At 33.4% G+C, this 19,371-nt stretch overlaps 1 protein-coding gene across 1 annotated transcript in view; it reads left to right on the top strand.

Annotated features, from left to right (window-relative positions):
- The window catches only part of KCNH8 (potassium voltage-gated channel subfamily H member 8), a 306,005-nt gene that overhangs the window by 178,331 nt on the left and 108,303 nt on the right, over positions 1 to 19,371 (top strand). The window contains exons 6-7 of the mRNA XM_039836783.1: positions 12,236 to 12,393; positions 15,085 to 15,292. Coding sequence (XP_039692717.1) covers positions 12,236 to 12,393; positions 15,085 to 15,292 — 366 coding nt within the window. The remainder of the gene's footprint in view (positions 1 to 12,235; positions 12,394 to 15,084; positions 15,293 to 19,371) is intronic.

Raw genomic sequence — 19,371 nt, 5'->3', positions numbered from 1 at the left:
CTGTCCTTTATTTAATTTGCTAGATCTGGCAAATATATACTGGAGTGACATCAATGGATCATATTAATGCCTTGGCTTTAGCAAGCAACACCAAGAAGATTGAATGCTCAGGAGGTGCCTGCCTCAGGGAGGGTTTATGTTGAAATAATGCTGACCGATTTTTGGCTAGTAAATGAAAAACTACCACTCAGGAGTGCTGCCATTCTTAGTAGATGCTGGAGTACTGGGTGTGTCCCTTGCCCACAACGATAAAAGGCCAATTTTAATTGGATTGTCAAGACCAGCCACCAAAGCACTATTTCATGGGGCTGGGAACTGTTAAATTACTAAGTTAATGGAAAGATGAGAGCCGTGGACTTTGCTTTGTGTGTTAGTTAGGTTTAATAAGCTGTTGTAACAAGAGATGCAACAATAATTCAGTGGCTTATAAGATATAGAAATTTATTTCTCTGTCACTTAATGTTCTGGGCAGTATATTGAAGGGTGGAATGGGGAGAGATGGTTCTCTTATGTAGTTATTCAAGAACTGAGACTGACTGACAGTGGCTCTACCATTTTAATGGATTGCTTCTAAAGTCACTTTGTTCTTCTTCATTCCAGCCAGCAGAAATAGGAAAGCAAACAGCATGGAAAAGCAAATGTGTACAATTTTATGGACAAAGCATAAAATTTGCACACGATACTTCTGTTTGGAAGAACCTAGCCATGTGATCACACTAGTTTCAAAGAGGGGTGGGAAGTCTCATTCTGCTATAATTCTGTTACTCTGGAGAAAGGGAAATACGAATTTTGGATAGCAACCATTTCCTGCCATTACATTATGTACTTGAGTTTCATTACAGGCATTTTAGATTGAGGAAAAGAGGGAGAAGAAAAAGCAAAGTACGATTTTAAATACTAGAGGCAATTTCTCCATCGTTCAACTTAAATAGAATATGGGGTAAGATGTGAGATAAGCAATTCCCTGGATTGGTCTTAGTTACTTTGTTTTTCTCATGGAGTGGGAAGTTATCAATCTGAATGTGATTTTAGTATTTTGAGGAACCTACAGTATGACCACTAAATGCAAGTCAATTGCTTCATTTGCTATTTAACTGAATATACCACAATTTCTTTTAATGCTGAAAGAAAAAGTGACACAGTGGACTAATGAAAATTGATATGTTAGAATGACATCCTTTATGGATGACTCAAGTTCTCTTTTGGGTGTATGTGAGTTAATCTCTTTTGGGTGTATGTGAGTTAATCTCTTTTGGGTGTATGTGAGTTTTGTATGTGAGTTAATCTTTACACACTGGCTTCAGAACCTAATATCAACATAATATACAAATCTTCTACCTCCAAAATGAATAAACACACTATTTTGCCCCAGCCATTTATTAAGAGCTTTGCTGTTGCGTGTTTTGAATGAATTTCAAGTGTTGTGTATTACAAGACACCAAGCCAGCTCTTTTCAAAGTGGCGAGGCCTGTATTTAAGCAAAAACAAGTAATTCATATTCTCATAAAGGTACTATATAAAAGAAAAGTAAGAGGAAGAATAGCAAACAGCTACAGAGGGTGACATTTGGTCAGATTAGTCTCTGCCTTAGACATCTTTACTAAGATAATAGAAATTAATCCTTATCACCAAGAGTTATATTTTTATAACAGATTGAAAATCTGAACTGACCATCCACATGAAAAGTCTGATAATAAAATTTGGGGGGGAGGGGTACTAATAGCAATCTTGAAGCTTGTTGAGAAGCAGTTATGTTGGAATCTCTTGAATAGTGTCAAGAAAGAAAAAATTTTATTTTTAGCCTTCTAGGTTCTTTTGGCTAGTTTAAAAAATAAGTTGACATGAGACAGATTAACAGGAAAAAAATCAAGTTTAATTTTATGTATATGGAAATATCATAAGTATGGGGCCTAAATAAATAGTCAAAGCAGAAGCTTTTATACTTTTTAGACCAAGAATCAATAAATATATGAGGAACTAACATGACAAAGACACTCAGGGTTGGATAGTAATTAATGAAAAAACTAAGTAGAGTTTATTTACACAGCCTTCTGAGCTCTGAATTTCATACTTCTGACAATAATAATTCTCTTTACCTCCTGGTGCAGGGAGGGTACCTTTCACTAGGAGGGAGATTTATTTCCTGCTTTCAAGGAGACAGAAAGATCAGAGTGTCCTTCTTGCACTGGCTGTTTCTCAAGTAACTTTAATTCAAAATAATCAATATGTCAGTGACATATTTTGGGGTGACAAATTTTGCTCCCCTATAATAGCAAAGGAGACATTCCTGCTTATATTTAAGTATATATTCAGAATAGCATCAATACTAATGGACATTTAAATACTACATAAGCAAACAGCATTAGCTTGGGTAATAGAATTCAACAGAACTATCCCACGTCAGGTAATATACAGTGACAGATGAATGCCACATTTGTATTGCTCAGTTTCTTGAGTGATGTCTCAGAAAATAACTTCTTAGAATAAAACCTTAGCCTGACAGTTTGTGGTGGTATTCAATCCCAAGTAACCTGAATTTTGTAGCACCTTCTGACTCTAGCCCTGACAAAGACAATGTGGTTTTATCCATATTGCTAGAAAAACAGGCATAAAACTATCTCTATGTAATAAAAGGTTAATTTGAGAACAAGACCCTACCTGAATAGATCATTTTTAACAAGTAGATGTGTTTTTGTGAAATTTTAGTTATTTGTATATCAACAACCACTACCCTATACATAGAAAACAAGTAGAAATAAGTAATTAAAACAAGTAGAAAATGTAATAAGTAGAAAAACATACAGTTGATAAATTTTAAGAGTTATGTTTCACTCTCTCTAGAATATTACTGAGAAACTCTGGACATTATATTTTATATAAACAGATATAAGAACAGTTTTCTCTCAGAAATACCATATAATACATTTAAAAAATAAACTTAGAAAGAACTTTTAAAAACTTTGAGAATGAAATATGAACAAATAGAAATAACTGGAAAATTTCTTTTGAAGCTTTATCTCTAATTGGTAACCTCTTTGATATTATACATTTCCAAAAGATAGATTCAATCTCCTGAAGCACATCTTCCTCCCCAACTCTGACTATAACCCAGGTGAATCTTGGAATTCACTGGCTCTGGAATTCCTCCTGGTCCACTCTAATACTGCTTTCTTGTTGAGTTCCACATATGATTGGACTTTTAATTCAGTTTGCCCTGTGATTTCCTTTCTTGACTTTGATTATTCAGCCACCGTATTGAATTCTTGGTTCTTCAATGCCTGGTGAACTTAACTTAAATTGTCATCGAATCTCTCTTTCTCTCTCCTTCTCTCTCTCTCTCTCTCTCTCTCTCTCTCTCTCTCTCAAAAATCCTAAGGAAGAACTAATGAAAAATAGACACTATTTTTCTTCCCAGCTTTAATTTTGACTTCAGTAACCTGGATTATAACACAACTAGAGCAAAGAACTATTTTGTGCCCCAACTTTGGCATTATTGCCTGCTTCTACTCATACATTACTGCAACCAGAGGGGTGTGGCTTGATAATATTGATCTTTTTTGTGATTTTACTGTTCATAATGACTAAAAATAGACTGAATTACAAAACCACAAGTACAAATGCAATTCTGGCATAAATATTTGGGCAATTTTTACTTATGGCATTCATAAAAATAACTTTCAAATCATAATGTGCTTAGGTAAGAATCTATTTTTTCCTTATCAAGCATGACTCCATTATTTCAAATACTGAATATTTTATTCCATTTAGGTTTTTAAAAATATAACATTTAAGACTTGTGACTAATCAACTTTGCTTTAAAAGTCAAGTATATTTGCTATATTTTAAATGCTCTTGAGAGTCCCTAAATATAGCTCCAACATATCCTTCAATATAGCTTAAATCTAGTTTCTGACTGGGCTGTAAAGGTCAGTATCTGACAGATAGGCCATTGGAACAAAATGTAGAGACCAGAAACAGATTCACACATATATGATCACCCGATTTATAACAAAAATGTCACTGAAACACTTGGGGAAATGATAATGTTCTCTAAAATGGTGCTGGATCAACTGGATGTCCACCTGGGAAAATACAAATCTTGACTCCTGTATCACACCATACACAAAATCATTTAAGAACATTAACTGTAATAGCCCAAATTGGAAACAACTCAAAAGAAGCAAATGTCTGTGTAATTATACAATGAAATACTATATAGCAATTAAAAATAGTGAACACAGTACCATGGTACTACAGTGATAAAAAATCACATATGCACTGTCTAGTGAAGTAATCCTTACACAAGAGTATATACTATACGATTCCACTTATATAAAGTTCCTAACTAATTCAGCAAATTAATCTATGGTAATCAGGACAGCAGTGACCTTTTGGTGATTAACGATTGGATAGGATTATAAAGCAGGCTTCTGGTGTTCTAGTCCTAGTTATATATCTATCCATTGGTGATGACAAAGATGATCAGCTTTGGGAAACTTCATCAAGTTGTCCACTTAGGATCAATTTATTTTACAGTATACATGCAAATTTAAAAAACATTCTTTTGAAATATGTTGAACAGTTTTGTATATGGCAACCTATAGTCAAATTACTAAATATTATCTTTTTATGACTGAAACATTACCTAAGTTTCAAAAATCAATTCACCGATATCACCAGAGAATTCCCTTCCTAGGCTGGAAGAAAAAGAATCATAATAAAAAATGATTGGATAGTAGTATACAGACAGATTCTAAGTATAAATTCCAGCTCCATCTCTTTCTACTTGCGTAATCTAGGGCAAGTTAATTCTGAGTCTGCAACCTATCACTAAATGGACATAGTATGTACTTCATAGTGACCAAGTGAGGATCAAATAGCTAATACATGTAAAGCACTTAAAACAATCCCTATCACATAGTAAGCATTTAATAAATGTTATCTGCTATTATTTTCACTGTTATTATTATTTTATTATCATTTTAACACCATTATATTATGTGTATCATGTCTTTAAAGTAACAAAAAGATTAGTAGCATTAATATGGTAGACAACCTTAGATAAGTCTTTCATGGTCCCTGTTTCTTAGTTGGGAAGCCCACAAAATGGTAGTAGTAGTTCTACTAGTAGTAATAACAACAATGCCAAGTAATATCTGCTCAGTGGTTTATAATCTTGGAAGTCTGGCTCCAGATTCTCACTGTTAGCCACTCTATAGCCTTGTAGGATGGGCTAGGGTTGACTACCACAAAAACCAAAGATGTTGTTTTCCTCAAATATGAAAATAAACATGAAAGTTCTAATTAAAACATAAAGTGATATGTAACTATAAAAAACGTTATTATTTAATCCAAATTTTTTTCTCTAATGAAAATATAGATGTTAGATTTTACATTGGGGTAAACGTTAATTGTATTAACATATTTTAAAATTATGTAACTCATTCTTCATCAATTCTAAATTTTTTGTTACTTGGATAATCAATATTTTACTTAATGTGAAATTAATACTCTAATAAGTTTTTTTTTAATTTCATGACTAGATATTATAGATACAATAGTCTTTATATTTTTTACTGTACTTAGATTTGGAAGTCTGACACCTGATAACTATAACTGTTAACAGAATAACCGAGCCAAAAGATTTTGTATAATTAAGCAGCATATTCTTAAATCATGGTTTTCCAGTGGTTATGTCTAATCATTAAATTATTTTTATTAAAAAATGATCCACTAATTCCAAAGTTCAATATCTAATTTGGAGTTATCTATCAATGAACAAGTGAATAAATTATGGGGTGCCCAAATTGGTAGTTTTTACAAATACTAATGTGCATATTTTGTGGAAGTCTTTTGATGTGGTAAACATACAATAAAATGAAAACAATGTACAAAGTCATACAATATAATAAAATAATTACTTATAGGTGATTAGTGGGGATTTTAATAGATATCTACTAGGAGTGCGTGCCTGGAGCACTGAGACAACTTGATAACTGATCTCAAATATTTATAGAAGGGGCTTTTGGGTGGGAGAGGACAGTGTATTATGTCACTGCCAAGGACAAAACCAGAACCAAGGGGAGGGTGTTACAAGGAGGAAGTCATCTTGAGGAAAGTAAGAAATACCTAGGGATGGACATGTCAAACTTAGATAGTGTTTTCAAAAAGCGAGGAGCTCATCATTGCTGTAAACATTGAAAGACTGGTTGATCACATCTTTATGAAGGATAATATGGATGGAGTTCCTGCATTTGAAGACACATTGAGATAGAGAACTTTTAGGTCTCTTCTCTTCTATATGAGTCCACATGATGATGTTGAAAGTCAAAACCATAAAAGAGTCCACCATGGTAACACTGGCCACACTAGTACAAAACAGAAGCCAACAGCCTCCACCACGCCGTGATCCTTCTGGTTGCTTTCTTTCGGCCTTGTTTTTCTTTCTAAATGCAATTGCCCTTAAATGCTGTTTTCTCACTAAATATGCTGTCCTTTCTTTTTCATAAATCCTTCACTTTCAGGTAAGCAAGAGGGACAAATGCTGACAAAATAAGCAAAGGTCGAGTGGTATGAAAATCTCATGCACTAATATTGGCAATCAGTTATAGTAATTTTTAGGATTATTAGTCCCTTAAGCCTCTTCATCAATCAGCTCTCAGGTATTCATTTGACCACTCCTTGTAGCTCAAATTTGCTGTGGCATCATACTGTGTTCAAAGCAATGAAAAAAAGACAGCATATCTTCAGAATATTGTCTGGCAGCTAGTTTAGTTAAATATCTCTCCACCCTTACTGTACTACATTGATTAATTTTTAAAGAAATGGCTAAATGAAGATATTAATTATTTGTATGTGGTTCACATGCTCTAATACACACCATTACATTTTAATTTACTTTTTAACAAGTAAGCCAATATGATTTTAAAATTATTTCCCATCTAGCATGCATGCTCATAAAGAAATCTACTTATTTGTGCCATATTGAATTTAACCTTTTTTTTTTTTGCTTTCTAATTCCATAGCTCTCAAGGAAATCAAACTAGAAAAAATGAGTTTAACTTTCCTAATTTTTAGTCCACATGCATAGCCACATAGTGTGGGAGAGAAATGAAACACTCATTTTTGGAGGCCTTTAACAATATGAAAACAGAACATGTACACAGTTGTATCTATTATTTGTCTTTATTTTAATCATGTTTATGTAAAACTGAAATACAACAAGGCAAATTGATTATCATTCAAAACGATTAAATGGCATCCGAATCATCAGAGAATTCGATTATATTCTGCCTAATTTCGATGGGATATATTATGATTAATTTTTTGGAAATTCTATAAATGACATACAGTATGTATAGTAATACTCTAAATGCCCTACTTATTTACTCATTATACATGATACCAGCACTACATGCCACAAAAGATTGTTTATGCATGTACAAACATATGAGACATTAAGATTTCTACGTAGTAAATTCTTACGAATTAATTTGTTACGGTTTTTGGAATACTCTTCCTGATTCAAACTCCGTGTGTGTGTGTGTGTGTGTGTGTGTGTGTGTGGTAATGTGTGTGTGTGTGTGTTTATGGACAGTTGTGAACATTGATAATAAATGTAATTAATAAGAAAAACTAAACATTAAAACTTAGATATTGATGAGTACACTTTTATGAGTACACTTAAAGTTGAAAAATATTGTACTTATGTTTTCCAGCTGTCTCAAAATCAAAACCATATTGCTGCCTTTGAGATAAATTGTGGATTGTCTGGAGGACACCACATTCTTACTATAACATTTTGATGAGTCGCTGACTTAATCTGCTAAAAATACAAAACCTTATGGAGAATGAGGCAACTGCAGGGAAAGGAGCAGCTATAGCCAGTGCTCACGAAGCTTCACTTTGCCCCTGAGATTCTCTTATGAGGGATACCAGATCTATGAGACTCGTGTCTTCCTCATCACAATTATTTTATTATATGCTCCCCCCAGTCTTAAAGAAGAACTGGTACTTGCTGTTTCTGCCCTTTCTTTTAACGGAATATTTACAAACATTGAGTTCTCCTGGTTTTGGAACACCACCACCACATCCTTATCAGCAGACAGGAAGCAGAGTGAATTCTCAGTTATCTCTAGAAAAAAACTTAGTTATTGTATTTCCAGAATCAAAGAGAGTTCATTTCCCCACAGTCAATTCTGCGACTCTACTATTCTTTTAGCTGGCTGGTACTAATGCTGAGTTTGATTTAAGAGCTACACACAGAGCTGTATTTTCCTGCACCAATCTATTGTTATTCCCTTGAAAATATATTTGGAAGTACAATGAATCTTTAAAATATTGAAAAAAAAATGGGATCGAATATCAAAAGATGCCTATCTCTTTGTTGCTTACTATCTTTATGAGTTTAAAGATGTCGTCTGCATCATAAATTTAAGGAGATTTCTTTAAATCTCCTGAGTCATTGGTAAATGACAGTGATAGTAGTACATCTAATAGAGTTGGCATGGGAACCACATGAACTAATGAATGTAAAAAAATTTTATAAATCACAATACACCAGAACAAAGTCTATGCTTATCATATGACGAACTAGAGTTTTTTAGAAATCAGCACCCAAAAATACTAATAATCATTGGGTAAACCTGTAGTCTTTGCACAACAATAGTACCACAGTCCTGGAAATCTTAGAATGTAATATATACCTAGGTTTTTCCCCCAAAATTAAACCTAAAGTATTCATGTATTTCAAAAGTAGATTTGTATCCATAGATTTTAAAAAGTAGGTTTTATTCTTTTACTATTATCACAATTTGTGTCTAAAAGTCTTATAATGACTTCTTTTGGAATCTAGAATTAGCATAGATTCTTTTCACTCAATTAACTCAATTGAATAATAAATTATTTTTTTAACTTCCAACTGATATTTTGTAATGACTCATTCAAGAAAGTATCTTTCCTTTTCAGATGTCTGTACCTCTATTTTATTCTTTAGTCAATCACATAATTAGTCACATGACTTTAAAAATGTTTTCTGTGTCAGTCAACCAAAAGCCAGTCATTTCATTCATTCCTCCATTCAAGGGAGTGCCCCAGTTAATTGATGGTGACAGTGGGTTTTCTGCAAAATGTGTAATAGGCCTGGTGATCAGTTAGTTAATATGCAAAGAATTTTACAATGAGTTTATAGACTTACCTGCAATTTTATAATGACTTACCTCAGTTCGTGCTGTAGAAACCAAAGCCTGGGAAACAACTCTTCAGATTTCTCACTCATAAGATGGAATCCTAAATGCCTACCCCGAGCTTTCTTTTGGAAACCGTGAAGTTGAAATCTCTGTTTTATTTTGACATCTGGTGGCCTGAGATGTGAATTGCTTTTCACTTTGCTAATGCAGAAATACATGAGTCTAGAAAGTTAAAGAGAAAAAATGAAAACTTCATATATTGCCATAACAATCTCATGGCAGTCCACTGAGCTCCTTGTGGTAACCATTCTTCAATGACACATTGGTACTTTTCTGTAATAGCATTTTTAGTCTGCAATGGAAATCGCCTTGAGATTATTTTCATACTTCTGTGAATGGTTTATTCACTAGCTTCATCTTTGCATATTCTCAATCTTAACAATGGAAGTATTTCAATAATATTATTTTTTTGATGAAAATATGACTTTTGATAATGTCATTTTAAAAAGCGAGATAATTCACAATAGACCGGAGCAATTATAGTTTTCTTTTTGAGTCACCTCAAACGTTTTTTCCCAACCTGGAAGGTGACTGGTCTCAAGGCACCAAAACTCAAAGAGCTGAATTGGAATTTAGAAGACTTGGATCTGAGTCTTGCTCTTTCACTAACTAGCTGAGAAGTTTAATCCTGTGCTTTAATTTCATCATCTATGTGACCCTGGGCAGGTCACTTGACCTCTTGCCTGCTTCAGCTTCCTCATCTGTAAGAAAGGTAATTAAAGTGCCTACCTCTTAGCATTGCTATAAGGAGTCAATGAGACATGATTATAAAGGACCTCAAACAGTACTGGTCTCATGCTAAGAACATATGTGTTATCTATAATAATATAGTAATCTGTCTAATCATAATTCCTATATTATCTCACTCCACAAGGCTATATAGAGAACCAAAGGACCTCATAAATACTGTATGAGTTTGTTATTGCTGCAGAGTAAATTACCACAAATTTAATGTCTTAAAACGAAACCCAATTATTACTTCATAATTTCAATAGGTCAGAAGTCCAGGTATGGCTTAGCAGAATTCTCTGCTCAGGGCCTTACAAGGTTGAAATCAAGGTGTCAGATAAGTTGTGTTCTTTCTGGAGCTCTGAATTCCCTTCCAAACTCATGTCACGATTGGAAGAATTTATTTCCTTGTAGTCACAGGACTAAGGTCCTCATTTCTTGCTTGATGTCAGTGAGGGGCTCTTCTCAGCAACTAGAGATTGCCTACTGTTCTCTGCCAGGGGACTACTTAACACAATATGGAAAGTTGCTTTCTTACGGGCCTACAAGAGCATGTCTCACTGGCCTCTGACTCCTAATCAGCTAAAGAAAACTCTGTTTATAATGGGTTTACCTGATCAGGTTAGGCCACCTTTTAGCCATATACTGCGTGCAATATGATCATAGCTTTATACATATCTCATCATGCTCACAGGTTTCATTTCACCCTCACTCAAGAAGAGATCATATGAGGGTGAGTGTCCTGGAGGATCATCTCAGAATTCTGCCTTTTACAAATGTTAAGTTAAAAGTAAAAATGGGATACAAATATAAAGTGCACATTATCATATATTTTATTGGTCATTATCATGATCATATCAACAAATTTTTTAAATTTTTATTTTATTTTATTTTTATTTTTCAATTACAGTTGACATTCATTATTATTCAACAAATTTCTAACCTCAAATGACACTATTCCACTTATTTCCAATGGTTTAAATTAGCTGCAAAAAGGTATTCCAATTCATCTATTTATTATGTAACTCAGAACTTAGCATTTGTTTCATAACTCCTTGAATTCCTGTTCTTTTTGCATGTAATATTTACTTCCCACATTCCCTCTTTTGACCTTCGAATCACTGAATCATGACACTCCCCAAGAACAAAGTTCTATGGAGAAATACGTTTCTATTGGATTCACCAGTCCATAAAAATTCTCAATCGTTAATACCCTCATGTGTATGTACCAATCCTGAAATTCCCTATGGTCTGGTTATATTCAATTCTAAAACAAATTAAGGAAAAGGTAACTTTTTCCAATGCTCTAATGATATTTAACCCGGGAACTAAAAAGATAGGCTCATATTTATTCACAGGCAACAGGAGTGAGCTTAAGATGATCCACATGGCTATGGCTTTATTATTTGACCAGTGCTCTCAAGGGCTTCATATACTGCAAAAAGTTCAATAAATAGGTTAAAATATAATATAAATAGAAAAGAAATATAAATATAAGAGATCATAGAAGGACGATGTAAAGAAAGGTTGAAAATGGTTACATCTTTCATTAAAATGGAATGAAAAATTTAACTCAGAAATCTGAACAAGAAACTCCGGGTACTTTGTTAATACAAGTACCTCAGGCAGGGACAAATTCCACATGCACATGGATTAGTAAAACTTTGGTACATGGAATAAAGTAGTATGATATTGTCTAAAGATATACAAACTACAGGTTATATCTGTGTTCAAAATCATCTCTGCCACTTTTGGCAATATGATCATTGATGAGTTATTTTTTCCTCACTGAGACATAGTTTCTGCCTTTCTAACATGGAATTAATACTGTCAGCTACAGAAGGTGTTCTGGGGAGTAAGTAAAATCACCTAAGCTAAGTTCTTAGAACAATGTCTGATAAATAATGAGCATTTAGTAAGTGATTATTATTGCTTTTATTGCTGGTATTATTTATTTTAATTACATTAACATGTGGCCCAGTGTCTGTAATATATTTAGTGCTCAGAAAATATTACTCTCTTTATCCTTCTTCAATACTTGTTTGTTGAGTTGAACTGGATCTGTCAAAAAGAGTATTTTGGATATTATCAATCTGAATAAGTTTGCCTAACTTTATTGAATTTTATAGTTTTCTTCCTTCCTCCCTTCCTTCCTGCCTCTTCCTTCCTTTCTTCCTTTCATCCTTCCTTCTTTTTTGTCTGTCCTTATTTTCTCTCTCTTCCTTCCTTCTCTTTCTCTATCCTTTTTTCCCAAACAGATATTATTTTAAATTTCCGAACAACCTATGTCAGCAAGTCTGGCCAAGTTATCTTTGAAGCAAGATCAATTTGCATCCACTATGTCACAACCTGGTTCATCATTGATTTAATCGCTGCCCTGCCTTTTGATCTCCTGTATGCTTTCAACGTCACAGTGGTGAGTAAAGAAAAGAGCTCCCTTCCACATGACTTTGAAGGTTGTTTTTATAAAATAAACCTGTGTTTATTTTTCACATATTCATGTTTTAAATGTTTGTGGCAATTTGGCCACAAACAAATTCAAAAAATTTTTGAAATTTGAAATTTGCATTACCTGTAACTAGTTATTTAAATACCTAGAACCAGGATCTATAAAAAGCCTAAATTTATCATCAATACTGACTCACTAATCAAATCATTTGACAAGGAAACCACCTATAGAAAGACAAGCACAATTTTATATTATTTAGGCAGATGTTTGTCTCAAAATTTGATGGGCAGTTTGAAGATTTTTCTTACTTTAATGACCTTTACTCTCTACCTCTTGAGTATTTCATTATTCATTGGCCAAACAAACAGGAGACCAATCAAAATAGAGAAAAATGTTGAAATGAAAATAAGAGAATTCAATTACTTCTTAAAAGTCTTTGTAAAAATGTTGGATGGGGCAGAAACCTACATATACAATGACTAACGTAAACTTAAGAATTCTGTTGAATTATTATTGATATTTGTAACTTCTCTTTCTTCATTTAAAGCTTTATCCTCATGTTTCCTCACAAGAAAGAAAGTATGCCCACTTGTAGTAATAATAATTTTTGCTATTTAATGATTGATATTCTTAAAAGCATTAAGTGCGCACTATAAATAGAGTTTTAGGGAGGTATAATAGCATTTTTGGACCAGTAATGCAATTTGCTGCTAGAGTGACCAATTTTAACAGGAAAAAAATTTACTAACTATTAGTTCCAATTAAACATATTTCCTACACAGTTAACAACCTCCTGTAGAAATCGTATTCTCTATTAAGAATTTAAAAGCACAGTTTTCAATATTAAAGTGATCAATACTTCAAATACAGTTAATGTTGACTTCAGAATGAAGATGGAACTGTAATCCTGACTACTCAGTACATATTTGTGCATTTGTTAATTGCCTGTAAAATAGTAATATTTTTTCTTTTTCTCTTTTTTAACTTGGGAAGTTGAAGTTGTCAACATCTTTAAGAGTTTTATAAGTCAACCGAAAAGAAAGTTCTGGGGGAAATTTTAGTATATGATATCAATCAGTGCTACCTTGAATTGTTATCCAGACCTCTTAAAGTGCTTTTTAAGATTGAATTTGACTAGATAAGTGTACTATAATGAAAATGTAATGACTTAAAACAGGCTTTTGCAAGGCTGCAAAAAAAAAAAAAATCTAAGAGAAGTATATTTCACAAAAATGCTAAGAAAATTTTCCTGAAGAATTCTTAAATAAATGGTGTCTGCTCTAAATTAACTTGCTTTTCTGCTAATAAATACTGCTAGTATTTTTTATATTGCATTTCTCTTTAGGCACTAAACAAATAGGATAATTTTAAATACATATGTTATATAATTATATTATAAAATATATACAATCTAAAATATATAACATTTATATATCATTAACATCCTCATTGCCTAAAATTAAGACAAATAAAGGATTCCTTGAAAATTTTAATTCTCATATGTTGATGACTTTTAAATACTTGTACACTTTCACTGCACTCCTGGTACCTTTCTTCATTCTGACTGTGAAATTTAGCATGAATGCTTTATAAAGAATGCAGGTAATCGATCGACATCTATGTCAGAAAGAAAAAGAGGAAGGAAAGAAGGAATATTTCTCTCTTATCACTGATAATTTTTCTGCTTTTCATAAGAGTAAGCATATGATCATTTATCAAATTGGCACATAAATTTGTTATTCTCTCAAATAAGTTAGTCAGGATAAAATATTCTATTTGAACAGAAAAGCTTATTCAACATATCATATTTACTTCTCAGGGAATATAAGTTATGAGGAATAATTTATAAGTTATGCTATTGTTATACTGCACAGCCTTACAAAAAGAAATGAAGAAATAAATAAATAAATAAACAAACAAAAGTATTGTCTTCCAGCTCCAAAATGTACACCTCCTGCCTCATGTACTAAAATGCAGGACTTAGGAGATTTCTTTAACATTTCATTCCATCTGACTTTGGTTCCCTAGCTATGTTTACTTGAGAGAAAACTCAGAATGTGTATTCTTCAGGCAAATGTTTTCTTTCTTGATAATGTTAGAAAGAAAACGGTATAGTACATGAGGCAGGAGGTGCTACTGGTACTTGTGAGCAGAACTTACTCAAGTATTATAGTTCTAATTATTATTTTTTTAAATCCTAAGTTACTTTTATTACCACTTTGAAAGCTTTTACTTGAGTCTACATGAATTATAATTATAAGAATTCTCTTACCCAGAGGAGGGAAAGTGGGATTGAAAGAAAATGTGTGTTAGAGGTGGAGACACCTCATGTTCAATCTTGATACCATAATGTATTTCGATTGTGTATTGGAATATACAAAATTGTATTCAATCAGATGGGTAGAGAAAAAGAGTTAAATCTTAAGTAAGAAAAATAAGTATTTATTCAAAGAAATTAAATTGCTTTATCCTTCTCTATCCTACTACCTCCCAATTATGCTAAGAAACAACAGAAATGGTCATACAAATGACCAGAGCATTGGAATCCTGATTATACTTAATTTCAAGAACTTTCCAGAATGGCTGTAAGTTAAAGTAACTGTCATAGTATGAAGTGAACCCATGAGCCAAGGTGCGCTGCTCTGTCTCCTACCACAGGTGTCTCTCGTGCATCTCCTAAAGACCGTAAGGCTACTGCGTCTTTTGCGTCTTCTGCAGAAGCTGGACCGTTATTCCCAACATAGCACAATCGTCCTGACTCTGCTCATGTCCATGTTTGCACTCCTTGCACACTGGATGGCATGTATCTGGTATGTCATTGGAAAAATGGAGAGGGAAGACAACAGCCTTCTGAAATGGGAAGTTGGTAAGGGCTTACATTTGTTGCATTTTCCATTTTTCAGTGAAAAGGAAGATTGACTAGAATTTGGAAGAAGTAAAAGATGAATCTATAAATACATGTCCTCTGACTGTCAATTTCTCACATCTTTTTTGGGAGGGTTTGGGGAGATTCATGTTACAAGTGATTTCTTTTGAGAACAACCTTATATTCTTTTCAAAGAGCAATGAATTAAACTTTCAACAAGTTTACTGTTTAAAATGACCAGCAAGGCTGTAGAAGTGTTTAGATAAGTAATGTGTGATCTTATCTTGACATATCCAATGCAGGGCTAGTAATAGTAAACCACTGGGCAACTGGCTTATGACTAATTATTATAATATTTTAAATGATAAGAAAATTATCACTTATATTTTATGTGGCAAGTTGATAGAAAAAAATCCCTACTATTTTTTTCCTTTCAGAGAAAAGACAGAGCATGCATCATAATGACAAACTATCCACATTTAGTATACTTTGAGAATTTGTGATATTTATTTTGGATAAATACAAATACAATTTGTAAGGACTAAATATTTACAAATATAATTTTTAAAACTTTGCGTCAACATAATACATGGTAGTTTAAGGGAGATTTTCCAAGTTTTACATAGTTCTGCATACATAAATCTGAAATGTCAGCACACAAACACATTTTTTAACTTATGTCAACCACCAGAACTTTATAAAAAAATGAAAATTCTGAAGGCTATCACCCTCTATCCTGAAATGTCTGCAATCTTCTCAAATCATTCCCTTTAGAAAATAATCATTCTCTTTAGAGAATTGACATAGCACCTGATGTAGGATTTTTTTTCTTAATCTGATATTTAACCAAAAGACTCTGTTTCTGTGTTGGCTAGAAAATTTTTCACTTATCTTCTCCTCCAAAAATCAATCTTGAACTTTTGAAAGAAGCTCAGGCCTTTGCACAGAGATAAAGCCACAAGAGATTCCGAGGAGGAAAATGCTCTAACTTTTCATACCAGCACTTAGTGGCAGGATGTATTTGGAACATCCCTGGGTTGGCTCTCATAAACGCCACTCTCTCACCAAGGAAATATACAAAGCCTTCAAAGGGCATCTTTGGAGAATGAGCTGGAGATCTTAAGAAAGCAGGTTGAAAGGGGTAAATTTCCTGTCTGAGTTCTTAAAAAATGTTCCTACATATCACAATTTTGTCCCTGAGCTACACAATCTAACTTATGTGTTCTGATAATTTTTATGTCAGAATAGTTTTCTTATCAAAGCACTTTTTCTAAGCCTTGTCGTGGACCTCAATTCTCAGAAACAAAGTAAAGGAGGAAATAAAATGACTGAGTAAAAGCAAAAATATCCTACATAAAGAGAAGATAAGATGAGAGAGAGGGAGGTGAGGAAGGAAGGAGGCGAGACAGAAAGAGAGAGAGAGAGAATGAAAGAGAGAGAACGAGAGAGAGAGAGATGTGTGAGGGGAAAGAGAAGAGTTTATTAAAAGGAGGATCAAAGTCTGGATTATACTTGGATTAAAACATTTTCTGTCCTGCAATATTGTTTCCCTTTCTATAACTTTGTCCCGAAGGCTTCTTCATCACATACTCTAGTGTCCTAATGGTGTTCAGTGAATTACAGCATTAGATCTGACCTCTGTTTTGCATTTATATTAAAATTCTGATGTGTGTTCAGCCACCTGATTCTTTTTTGGACCTGACCTAATTTCCTTTGGGCCCCAGACCTATACACTTATATCAATTTGTAAGACTTGTCTAGTCTGAGAGTCTCCAGATGGGGAAATTCGGCTTATTCACGCTCTCAAATTTAGTTATATGAGGAAAGCTTTTTGTTTTATTTCCAACATGCCAGTCTTGCTGCAGACATACAAACTAGCTGTTATTTTTCTTCTCCCAAACTCGCAGAGATTTTTATTTTTCAAGGAAAAATAAGCCAACCACCTGAACTGCTTCTGTACTGCCCGCTTCTGCACCTACTCTTGGTCCTGGTACTATGGTTCAATGTTATAAACATTGAAGTTTATAAGCTGGAAATCAGCCCACAGAGTATTGGCATAATATAACAGTGAGAAGAACATTAGGTTGAAGGCAATAGATTTCTTCTGTCATCATGGCTCCACCACTAACCAGCTGTGAGATTAGCAGTATTTTTGTTAACCTGTCTGGTCCTCAATTTCCTCATCTACAACATGAGAAAACTCACTATATAATTTGAAAGCCTATTTCAGGTTTCATGATTTATGACTTTAATAGAAGAACAGACCCAGTATTGTATGCTTACTAATTTTAACGAGTTTTTATCATAGCTAAATGTCCATATAAGCCATCAAGAACAACCATAGAATGTCAAGTTTGTGGGAAAGAGATGTGTCAGAAAATATATCCTGTGATCACAGCATGTCAAGGAATTGATGTTTTACTCAGTTATGATTAAATAACAACATTTATCCTTAGAGAATTAGATTTCTGTCTAAACACCTATCAGAATATGATCAGGAAGGTAGCATGCTAATTATGTCTGTCAATATTGGGTCATAGACTTGGCTAGAAAAACTTTTCCTTCCTCTCTAATTACTTGCATCATTTGTTCATTTAAAATTTTCTCCAGCTGAGATTTGGGCTCATTCTAAATAATTATGACCTTCCCTACCTAATTTTATAATGAAGCAGCTGAGAATCTAGGCTAATTTAGTTTTTACTATGTAATTTGTCCACTAATATATTTTACTTTTTTTTGGTCCAGCTACTGTCAATCAAAAAATTTATCACACAAATAAAATTTGATTACAGAACATGTTGTTCTTTATGTTGTGACTAACATTAGATGTATCGATTAGATTCATCTTCCCAAGGGATAAAATAGAACTTTCTAATCATTGTTAATTGCCTTAAAATGATTTCACCTCCCTTTTTTTTTGTTCTTGGCAATCTTACAACTTATAGCTAGAGAGGGTTTCGATATTTCACATCAGACCAAATCTAAGTTAATCTTTTAAAAAATGTTATACTGTCTCTTTTCCATAAGGTATCTATTTTTGGAAAGAAGAATTAATACTTATAGACTAATTATGTCAGAGGCTGGTAATGAACTAATTTGCCTGGTGTTATATATTACTTCATGTTTTTCTGTGTTTCCATAGCATATTTTAAGGACCTTGAGGTTTGGCTTATTGTTTCATGGAATTTTAGACCTGGGAGGACCTGAGTCTAACTCTTTGGTTTTCTGGTGAGAAATTCAGTTCTTGATTATACAAGCTCTGTGGTGGAAAGGGTTGTTGTCTACAGTGTCCTCTGCTGCATCCCCATTAGCACAAGGCAAATGTGTTTTAAAAATAATTGTTAAGTAAATCACTCAACAAGGTCATTCAGTTACTAAATGACAGTCATGGGACAAGAACCTAGATTCTCTAACTCTTTGTATAGAATTCCTTCTAATAGTTTTGAATATTATGAAATTATAGTAAACAATTATTTAGCAAATTCTTTCTGGCAGGATGATTGAGAAAAGAACAAATAAGGTGGTTATTTAAGATTTGGTCATTCATTCAATAAAAGTATTTTTTGAGTTCCCACTGAATGCTGGGTCCTGTGTCAGGTATTGGAGATATCAAAACAAATAACATATTTAATGTCATGAAGCTTAAAGGTCAGTAGGAAAAAAAGACAAATAATGTAATGGATGTATGACAGTATGATATATTCTATAACAGAAACACATACATAGAGAGGAGTGGCAACCAAATCTAACTAGAATATCAGCAAAGGATTTTCTGAGGTGAGCTGGGGTTTAAAGAATGAATAGGTCTTGTCTCTACTGATCTTGAGGAATGAGTGTGTGTGACAGAAGGGACTTGACTATATGAAGCAGTTCACTAGAAATGGCATAAAGGGGAATTGGGGGAGGGGGGTGGTAGTATGGTGATGAGAGTAAAGAGTAGGTAGTCAGGGATCAGATCTTTTTAAGACTATTCATGCTAAACTTTAGAGTTTGTACTTCATCCTAAGGCTATAGTGAAGCGTAAAATTCTCTCTTGAGCAATGATCCTTTGCATATCAAACACCAGGAAACAGGCAGAG

Source organism: Pteropus medius, unplaced genomic scaffold (genome assembly GCF_902729225.1).
Source record: "Pteropus medius unplaced genomic scaffold, Ma_sr-lr_union100, whole genome shotgun sequence".
NCBI lineage: Eukaryota > Metazoa > Chordata > Mammalia > Chiroptera > Pteropodidae > Pteropus > Pteropus medius.
This window is presented reverse-complemented; position numbering and strand designations above follow the sequence as displayed.